The sequence below is a fragment of the Equus przewalskii genome, chromosome X (genome assembly GCF_037783145.1).
Source record: "Equus przewalskii isolate Varuska chromosome X, EquPr2, whole genome shotgun sequence".
Taxonomy (NCBI): domain Eukaryota; kingdom Metazoa; phylum Chordata; class Mammalia; order Perissodactyla; family Equidae; genus Equus; species Equus przewalskii.
Genome location: NC_091863.1, coordinates 101,345,712 through 101,356,130, shown reverse-complemented (window position 1 = coordinate 101,356,130; position 10,419 = coordinate 101,345,712). Strand labels below are relative to the sequence as shown.

The following is a 10,419-nucleotide window of genomic DNA, read 5'->3' as shown; positions in this document are numbered from 1 at the left end:
AAGGAGGGTTTCCTTAAGAGAGTGATACCTTACCTAAAACCTGAAGGTTAACAAGGTAAGGTATCTGTGGGGGGTAAAAGGTGAGAAGATTCACAGGCAGAAAGAATTCCAAGCAGAGAGAACAGCATGCAAAGGGGATCTGAGGCATGAAGTTATGCAATATCATTCAGGAACTTTAAAAGGGCAAGTGTGTCTGGAGTAGAAAAAGTAATGAGAAGAAGCTAGAAATGTGGCTGGAGAACATAGTTCATATCATCTTTGACCTTGCAGGTTGTGTTAAGGATTTTGGTGATTATCTTAAGATAAGAGGAAAACATTGGTTTGTTTAAATCAGGGCAGTGACATGGCCATATTTGCATTTTGAAACATTACTGTGGCTGCAGTGTGGAGAACTGAATGGAGGAGAGCAAGAAATATTGCAGGAATATCAGTTAGGAGGCTATTGCAATTGTCCAGTAAAGAAGAAATAGCGGCTTAGGAAAGGGTGGTAACAGTGGAGATGGTGAGAATTAAGTAGATTTGAAAAACGTTAGAAGATGGATATTGGATCTGAAGACAAGGGAGCATGGCACGTCAAGGATATTTCTTAGGACTCTACACAGCTGGATGGATGGTGGCACTATTTATTAAGATAGGAAACAATAAAAGATAAGGTGAGTGGGAGTTGAAATCAAGATCCTGAGCTTATACATGTTGAATTTGAAGTTCTGTTTTGATATCCAAATGTCAAGCAGGAAGCTGGACATGTTGGTTTGGGATGGAGAGAAAAAATTAGGAGGCTACATATTGTGTAGTTGAAGCCAGGTGTAAATCAGTATCTAAGGGAAAATAGTAAGTGTGTATCTATATCTATTCAAGACACCAGAGAGCATGGAATAGAATTGTTTATCAATGAACTTTGTAGACATAACCTCATTCATGTCTTCCTTTATGTATCTATCTGATATTAGAGCATGATCAATATACTTCTTTTTCAGTCACTTCTGTTCAATTTAACTACTATCAACAAGTAGGTAATGCTCTACATCTAAGAGAGCTCATCTTTGTACAGCAGTGCATACTTATACTGACATCTATTAGCAGTAGGAAGCCCAATATAGCTGGTTCATAGAATGAAACCTTCTAAACTATCCCTTGATAATCTACTAGCATGCTATAAAGTTACTCCTACAATACATTCTACCCATATGAATATTTTTCCATAGATTGGAAAGATGACAGAGACTGATGAGCTGTATGTGAGCAGACAAGAAACTAGCTCTACAAATATTTTATCCCTCATGTACTAGTTTTTAGGAATGGTAAGTGTGCACTGCACTGCAGTGTGCACTCAAAAATCCCAATTGCCATGGTTTTCAAGTTGTCTTTGTAAATTTACATAAGGGATAGGAGGGAAAGCCATTAGGGTTTAAGATAAATTTATTAAGAGCTCATAATCTTCTAGACACTTTTCTTAGTGGTATATATATATTAACTCACTGGATGATCAAAACAACCCCAGGGAATAGGTGCTATTATTATCTCACATTTATAGATAAGGGAATAAATGCAAAGAGAGTATGCTAACTGACCCAGTTCCAAGGTCAGCAAACCACAGAACCAGAATTCAGACCACGTTATGTGGCTTCAAAGTCCACTCTCTTAACCACTACACTGTTGTACCTCCCATAAAACAGAAACCAGCACTAAATCTACCCTCATTAAACAAAGCCCAAGCTTGGGCTCTGACACATTCCTTCCTCTTAGAGAAGATGGAGAGGGGGAGGGCCAAGAAGAGGTCATAGAGTCAAAATTGCCTCTTTCTCCATAATTCTGTTTCTAGTAAATGAAATAGTGTGATAAATGTTTCCTTTATTCCCCCATCTGACAGCACACGCCTTTAGTAGTGCCTTTGTAGGAGGAAACACAGCCTGCTGAGTCATCTCTACCAGTTTCTGCATCATGAGGTTCGGAGGAAGCCTCCCATCTGACTACAAACCAGGTTCACAGCTGCTTATCTTAGGAGACTTGACAAGGTCACAGCTTGAAATGGTATGACTATATTATAATGAGAGATTAAGTGAAAATTCATTTAATTTAATAATGCAAAATAATTTTCTTGTGTCTGTTGTAAATAACAGGGTATGATTATCATATATTATTTTAAAGCAAGCCTAATTAACTGTACTTAAATTTTTAGTGTCTTATACTTGTTGATAAAGATAATACAAAGGCTATACATACAAATGTAGATAAGATGTCAAAAATATTTTTTAAGGACAGCCTCACTTTATATTTATATACAATATATCAGAAATGATTATATAATGTCATTTATGAAGACAGGTGTCATTATACCTGGAAATCTGCTCCAATCTATAAAGCCTGTATTCATAAGATCTATTTCTGTATAGAATATGTGAAAGAAACTTTCATAATTGAGTACTTTTTCAGAAAGACTTATTACTGACTCACCAGTTTTACTATTACCCTGCCTTTCTCTTTTAGTGCCTTTGTCCTGAGACCATTTAGTTTTGAAGCTAAAAATAGTAATATTTTAAAAATAATTGAATCGTATTTAATAATCAAGCTTATATTCACGATACCACAGAGAATTAACAAATCTTCTGCCTTAACTAATTTTAAATTGGTAATCTAACATGTTTATTGGCTAGACAGATCCTTTTCTTCATTTATAGATTAGAAAGGTTAACAGACACACACTTGATAAAATTGTCCATTAAGCTGAAGAGAAACATATGTAAATGTAGACAATAATGCCACACAATTTATTTGAAGTTACATAGATATACAGATGTAGAGATCTATATTGATCTATATATCTACATAACTATATATAGTTTATATACATACAACTATATACAAACTATATATATAAAACTATATATAAACAAATCAGCTCACATCCTTCATTTTCTCCACTCAAGTGATTTGATTTCAAAATGCCTTACTCCTAATTTTTGGATATTTAATTTTGTTTGCTCTCCTTTGTTCTCTAGTTTATCAACAGGACAATTACCAGTTTTATAAACCATTTAGTGCATACCTAGAGCTATGCGATGGTACAAAAGAAGTAGTAAACATTACTTAACTCCTTGAGGAGTTTACAATCTAATTAAGAAAATAATATTTAAGCATATTAAGTAACTAGAGAACAGGATAAGACAGTGCCCTGAAACCACTCATGTAAGCCTCAATCCAACAGAGGGGAATCAGGCGTAGGGAAGATAGGTGAGGTGAATACAAATTTATCCAGCTGTATGTTAGTAGCAAAAAGCAGTAATGAATATAGAAATAGATTAGTAATGACTGACAAGATGTTTACACTTATATAGTCAGTGGGCCTCATAGGTAACAAAAATAATTAATGGAGACCCTGACACTCAGAACGCTATGCAGACACCTGAAATTTTATTATCACGACATTGGATCTACTCTTTAACAATAAAGGTACTGTGTATGACTTTATATATTAGCAGACATTATGTTTTCCTAAAATCAAAGCAATCAGATGCAAATAAAGGTTCACATTTGCAAGCTGATATACAAAACTGTAAATCTCTTAACATCATTTGGCTCTTGTCTGGAAGTTTTACATCTTTAAGCAAAAAGCTCAGAGAAATGGGGCTGGCCCCGTGGCCGAGTGGTTAAGTTCGCGCGCTCCGCTGCAGGCGGCCCAGTGTTTCGTCGGTTCGAATCCTGGGCGCGGACATGGCACTGCTCGTCAGACCACGCTGAGGCAGCGTCCCACATGCCACAACTAGAGGAACCCACAATGAAGAATACACAACTATGTACCGGGGAGCTTTGGGGAGAAAAAGGAAAAAATAAAATCTTTAAAAAAAAAAAAAAAAAAGCTCAGAGAAATTTGAAAGTGTAGACATAAATGAAATGTGTTTCATGTATTGTATTCCACATGAAATTAGCACACCTCATTTATCAAAACAAAATAGTAATCTGAACACTGACTACAAACATTATTATACATAAATATTGCATATTCATATTATCAAAAAAGTGGAGAGACATAATACCAGGACTATTTATATGGGTGTTATTATTACCAAAAATGTATGTAGGAATATATTATGTTTCATAAATATTAACTAAAAAGAATTTGTTAAAAATTTCAAATATGTCTCAGAGATCATATATTTGCCTATACCTATCACATAAAAAGTATTGTATATAATTTGTATTAAGTATTCATTCATTTATTTTAGGAATTATTGCTATCTTTCAAAAGTACGCAAGATGCAACACCTGTAAAATTTCCATGATGGGGTGGTTTACGTGGTTTTTTAAAGACACGGAAATAGAAAAATTGTACTTATTGAATAATACAGAATAGTTATTACTCTTAAAAGCTTTGGAGTCAGACAGGGATTCATAACCTGACTTTACCATTTACCAGCTGTGTGACCATGGGGAAGCCATTACTCTTTCTGGGTCTCAGTTCCCTCATTTTAAAATATGTCTATAAAAATAGAACCTACTTCACAAAGTTATTGTGAGGCTGAATGTACATAAAGCATTTGAAGTGTTTAGCACAGCCTCCAGCACATGACACAAATTGGCTCTCAAATAATAACTATTATAAGAATTATTTATTTTATAATTGAAGTATCTATATCTATATAAATTCATCTCTCTCCCGAAATGTTCAGCCTAGTTTGTTCTACCACAACAGTAAAAAGTATATCATGAAGTCTTACTATATAATATCCATTTTTCTGTGGTGGAATTAAAAAAAATAAGAAAATATTATGGTAGGTTGAGTTAAAGGAATTTGTAGTCAGTTATCCTCTAGAATTGCCAGTTCTAATCATGAAGTTGTCAGCATTTTTTCCATTGTCAGGTCACTCCCTATCCACCATCCTCACCCTCCTCTTGATATGGCATTAAACACAGGAACATGGGGGAGGAGTGGGCACTGAGATGCAGCAGCTGGACTAGAGTGGTGGGAAAGACCCATAGTTTTTGGGAGTTTGTGCATTTGTGGTGAAGTTGCAAAAAGGGCAGGGAGAAGGAGAAGAAAAGCAGCAACAAAGTAACTCCCATGCTCTCCCCTGATTGGTCAGAAAAGTTAATCCACCTCCCCACATGCACCCACTCAGCAAACACGGTTTTGCAGAGGAGGACTGTGAGGTGCGCAGAGTTGGTATCAGCCATCAGCCACTTGTATCCCTGTGTAATTGAGGATGCCCGGAGATCAGCTTCCCACCAAACTTTGCTCTGAAGCTTCAGAGCCAGATATGGACCATCCAAATCGTGAGACTGATAAACCCATGCTCTGAACCTCTGCACTCCACCATTGTGTCTATATGGTTGCATCCTTCTTCACTATCTGTGCCACTATATGGAAAGCCTGAGCATCTCTCAGGGCCCTGTCCCAACGCCCCAGGGGGCCTCCCACACATGACAGGGCTCTGCCCAGGCACCTGGGACTCCTCCTGGGACTGACAATGAGGACTGAAACTTCCCTCGTTGGAGAAGGGAATGAGGTATCCCTCTCCGGGACCTCTTCCACTCCGCTCCACTACCTGAGGGCTCTGAGATTCAAGAGAACTCAACACCAAGAAGGACACCCTTCTCTTACCCCCTAGGCCCATCCTCAGTGCAGTCCTCTAGGTTCCTGAGGTTGTGATCAACCACAGGGTCTTAGCCCCACCCCTAGTGGGAAGTGGAGCCTAGGGAACTGCATTTGGAACACACTCCTCAGGGATTCTGGTGCAGGAGCTCAGGGACTTCAACTTGAGAATTAAGAAAAAAAATGGTTGAAAATTTATGACAGACACCAACAGTGACGATGAGACAGGAGAGGCTGCAGGACAGACCTAGGGGAAGGGTCTCCCTGCCTCTGCCAAACGTTCCGATCCCCATCAAGTTCACTAATCTAATTGTAGCAAAGGGGTCTCCCAGGATTGCACTAAGTGCACATGTGTTTCTTGGACAGATAATTGTCAGAGCTCCTTCTAGCCTCATACTTGACTATATTTTAGCTTTCAGATTTCATTTAAGCAGGGATTTTAAGAAGGCTAGTTGGTCGCTGTCCTGAGGGTAGTGAAACGCCCAGAGTAGGCTATCAGGGGGCCTGGGCAGGTACTTTAGGTTGTGTCCACACTGAGACGGCTTCAGGATCCTGGAGCATTGGCCCGGGCTGAGTCTCCCCTTCGCGGGCTCCATCCCCCACCTTCTGCCCCACTCCGACCCCTCCCAGCCTGGCGTGTGCTAACCCCGCACCCCACGCCCGCTCCAAGTCGGCTCCTCCCGCTGCCTCCGCCCTTCACTCGGCCCCCGCGTCGTCCTCGTCCCACACTGACTTCGCTCCCGCCGCACCGCCGGTCGCACTTCCCGCCCTCGGCGAGATCTTCGCCGCCGCCGCCGCCGCGCTCCGCCCGCACTCGGCCCGCACTCGGCTCCCTCCGGCACGCGGTCCTCGCCCGCCCCGGCGCCCTCGCCGCCGCCGCCGCCGCCGATCCCCGGACTCAGTCGGCTCCGCGCCCCGCGGGCGTCCCCGCCGCTTGGCCCGAGAGCCCGCGCTCCCGCCTGACGCGAGGCGCCGCCGTCCCCGCCGCCACGGCCAGCACGGGTGCCACGCGCCGCCGCCGCCGCCGCCGGCCGCCGCTCGCCCGCCGCCCCCCATGGCCCCGCAGCAAACAGGTAGCAGGAAGCGGAAAGCGCCGGCGGTCGAGGCGGGCGCTGCGAGCTCGTCGTCGCAGGGCTCGGCGGCGGCGGGCGGAGAGGGACCGCTGCTGCTCAAGAAGCAGAGGGGGCCGGCGACGCGGCGCTCGCTGGTGCCCTACCTGAAGGGCCGCGAGGTGGGCGCGCGGGGCCGCGCCGGGCTCCTGGGCTTCGAGGGCGAGCTGCGCGGCTACGCGGTGCAGAAGCTGCCCGAGCTGCTGCGGGAGCGCGAGCTGGCCCTGGGCACCCTCAACAAAGTGTTTGCGTCGCAGTGGCTGAACGCCAGGCAGGTGGTGTGCGGCACCAAGTGCAACACGCTCTTCGTGGTGGACGTGCAGTCGGGCCAGATCACGCGCATCCCCCTCATGCGGGACCGGGAACCCGGGCCGGCTCGGGCCCAGCCGAGCTGCGGCATCCACGCCATCGAGTTGAATCCCTCCAAGACGCTTCTGGCCACGGGGGGCGAGAACCCCAACAGTCTGGCTGTCTACCAGCTGCCCACCCTGGACCCCGTGTGCCTGGGAGACCGCCACGGCCACAAGGACTGGATCTTCGCCATCGCCTGGATGAGTGACACAGTGGCTGTGAGCGGCTCCCGCGATGGCACCGTGGCTCTGTGGCGGATGGACCCCGACATATTCAATGGCAGCATCGCCTGGCACAACGACGCGGGGCTCCCCGTGTACGCCCACATCCGTCCAAGGGACTTGGAGACCATCCCCAGGGCCAGCACCAACCCCAGTAACCGCAAGGTACGGGCCCTGGCCTTCAGTGGCAAGAATCAGGAGCTGGGAGCGGTGTCCCTGGACGGCTACTTCCACCTGTGGAAAGCCCGGAGCACCCTGTCCAGGCTGCTGTCCATCAGGCTGCCCTACTGCCGAGAGAACGTGTGCCTAACCTACTGCGACGAGTTGTCCCTGTACGCGGTGGGCTCCCAGTCCCACGTCTCTTTCCTGGATCCGCGCCAGCGCCAGCAGAACATCCGGCCCCTGTGCTCTCGAGAGGGCGGCACGGGCGTGCGCTCGCTGAGCTTCTACCAGCACATCGTCACCGTGGGCACGGGCCACGGCTCCCTGCTCTTCTATGACGTCAGAGCCCAGAAGTTCCTGGAGGAGAAGGCCTTGGCCAGCCCGGACTCCTCTCCCGGGCCCGCAGCGAGGAAGCTCAAGCTCACCTGTGGCAGAGGCTGGCTCAACCACGATGACCTGTGGGTGAACTACTTTGGCGGCGTAGGCGAGTTCCCCAACGCGCTCTACACCCACTGCTACAACTGGCCTGAGATGAAGCTCTTCGTGGCTGGGGGCCCTCTCCCTTCAGGCCTCCATGGGAACTACGCAGGCCTCTGGAGCTAAGGATGGCCGCCCTGTTCTCAAAGTGCCCAGATTACCTTCCAGTCCCCTCCCACTTTCCTTCTTCATGCTGTGTTTGTGCTTTTAACTCTGAGTGGGTTTTGTCCTCCAGGTGGAAACTGCCCAGCTTACCTGTGCTTATTTTGGGGCAGAGAGAGAAAGAGAAAAAGCAGAAGTTGTCTTTTGGGCCATCAAAACTTGGCTTTAATATTTATCTGCACCACCCCCCCACCGTCTTTTCTGCCTTCTTTTACAAAGAATTTTGTTGCCTAATCCTTATTTTTGTTCCCTCTTGAATGATTCACACATGCTCTTTCTCTGGGTTGATACAGTCAGTTCCCGCTACAATTCAGTACTTTAGTTTTACCATTCAGTACTTTAACAGAATGTTCAGGTCTTTTACACATTTCAGATGTATGATATTTCCAGGAAAATGTGTGCTAAAGAGTGTCTTTGGGGCTGGTCTGAGGAACTACCTGTCATATAACAGGGCAGGCTTATAGTCCTGCTCCAGTCAGAAAATGCATTTCAAGTTCTAGATTGCCACCATTTGGGGCATGTTTCATTTGGATGTTGGAGACTTAGTGTTTGTTGTTTGTATATTGTTGGTGCATAAAATACTTTAAAAATATGTTCTGTTAAGAAATCTTACAATGCTATTCATCCTATTAATCACAATTTTGATTAATCACTAAAAATTAGCATCAATACCCCAAGGCCCTCAGCCTTCTTGTTTTAAGCTGCTATATTATGGTTTGCTTTCTTGGATAGCATTTATGCTACAGATTTTCAGAGCTAATCAAAACTGGCCTATATGTGGCGGGACAATCAGGGAGGTACATTTTGGGGTAAACAGTCCTTTAAAGTTAAGGTAACACTATCCAGGCAGCCATTTACAGAGAAAGGCCAGCTGTTGTGCTCAATGTAGTAGTTGTTGATAGTTTTTTATTGTATACATGGATAATTCTTTTATCTGGATTGAGTATGTGATGTACTGCAGAAAAAAATAAAACGTTCAGCATTTTAGCAATTCAGTGCTCGGCTAAAGTTTTTGAATGCTTAAATATGTACTTTATGTTTTCTTAATTGTCCTTCTAGGAATACAAGTATCAAAGTCGAAATCTTCCTGGAGAGAAACTGAACTGGAGAGAAGTTTCTCCTCTTCAGGAAAGAAGCTGAAACATCAGCTATGCACACGTTGTACATTTGTTTCTGAAAAGCAAACTTATGCTACTATCATGGGGTAAAAGATTCAATACCAGTTGGAATACCTTATCTCAATGTACTTGCTATAGGTTAGGGCAGTTAGGTGCCTTGTTGGTTTTTTAAGATGATTTAACAAACTGTTTTTCATTTATGCCAACATACATGTTGTGCTTATAACTACCTACTCAAATATACTGGATATTTGTGTATGTGTATATGTTACTTCTCATGTGAGTAAAAGGCATAGATGTATACCATTTTACATATGCGGATATTTCTAATATTTTAAAGTACACATACCAAGACTTCCCACTTGGTCTTTATTGTTGTTTAGCTTTATTTTAATTTAAATTAAGTAATACATGCACATGACCAAAAACATCACACTTTATAAAAGGTGTACAGTGAAAAGTAAGTTTCACACTCCAGAATCGCTGATCTTCTACCGGTAGATCACAAGCAGTACATTTTGTATGTGTATCTACTTATAGTCTATACATAGATAAGCATATATGTGTATGTATGCAATTTTTACACAAATGATAACATGCTGCACATATCTGTGCCTTTTTTGCCACAAAATCTTAGAGATTATTTCTTACACATATCTACCTAATTCATTTTAATTGTATAGTATTCCCCTGTATGGTTGGAACATATTTTATTTATTACACCTTTGATAAGCATTTATATTGGTTTTAATTTTCTGTTACTATAAGCTATTCTGCAGTGATTACTTAGGTGCATACATTTTTGTGCACATATCTAAATATATCTTCAGGATAAATTCCTAGAGATGGAATTGCAGGGTCAATTATATATTTGATAGCCATTGCCAAATTACCCTCTAAAGAGGTCCTACCAACTTAACCTCCCATAAATAATGTATGCATGCATGCTTCACCACACCCTTGCCAACAGTACGTCAAATTCTGTGCTCTTTGCCAATCAGATACCCTCTTGATCTTGATCTTGATCTTGATCCTTTCTTTCTAAGCCACTGTGGCTGAGTTAATTAGATTTGTGGTCAGAGTACCAAGTAGGTTCTGAAACAAAGATCAAGAATATGAGGAAATGAGGGGAAGCAATAAAAATACTGTCAAACCAAAGGCAGAGAACATCTACAGTTCAGGCTCACATATCTGGAGATGGATTACAAAGACTACATTCCTTAGATACA

At 43.4% G+C, this 10,419-nt stretch overlaps 1 protein-coding gene across 1 annotated transcript; it reads left to right on the top strand.

Annotated features, from left to right (window-relative positions):
* Positions 1–6,226: 6,226 nt before the first annotated feature.
* On the top strand, positions 6,227–9,067 carry LOC103554309 (DDB1- and CUL4-associated factor 12-like protein 2). The gene has a single exon (XM_008525304.2). The coding sequence runs from the start codon at positions 6,645–6,647 to the stop codon at positions 8,034–8,036; it is 1,392 nt and encodes a 463-aa protein (XP_008523526.2). The 5' UTR covers positions 6,227–6,644; the 3' UTR covers positions 8,037–9,067.
* Positions 9,068–10,419: the final 1,352 nt, after the last annotated feature.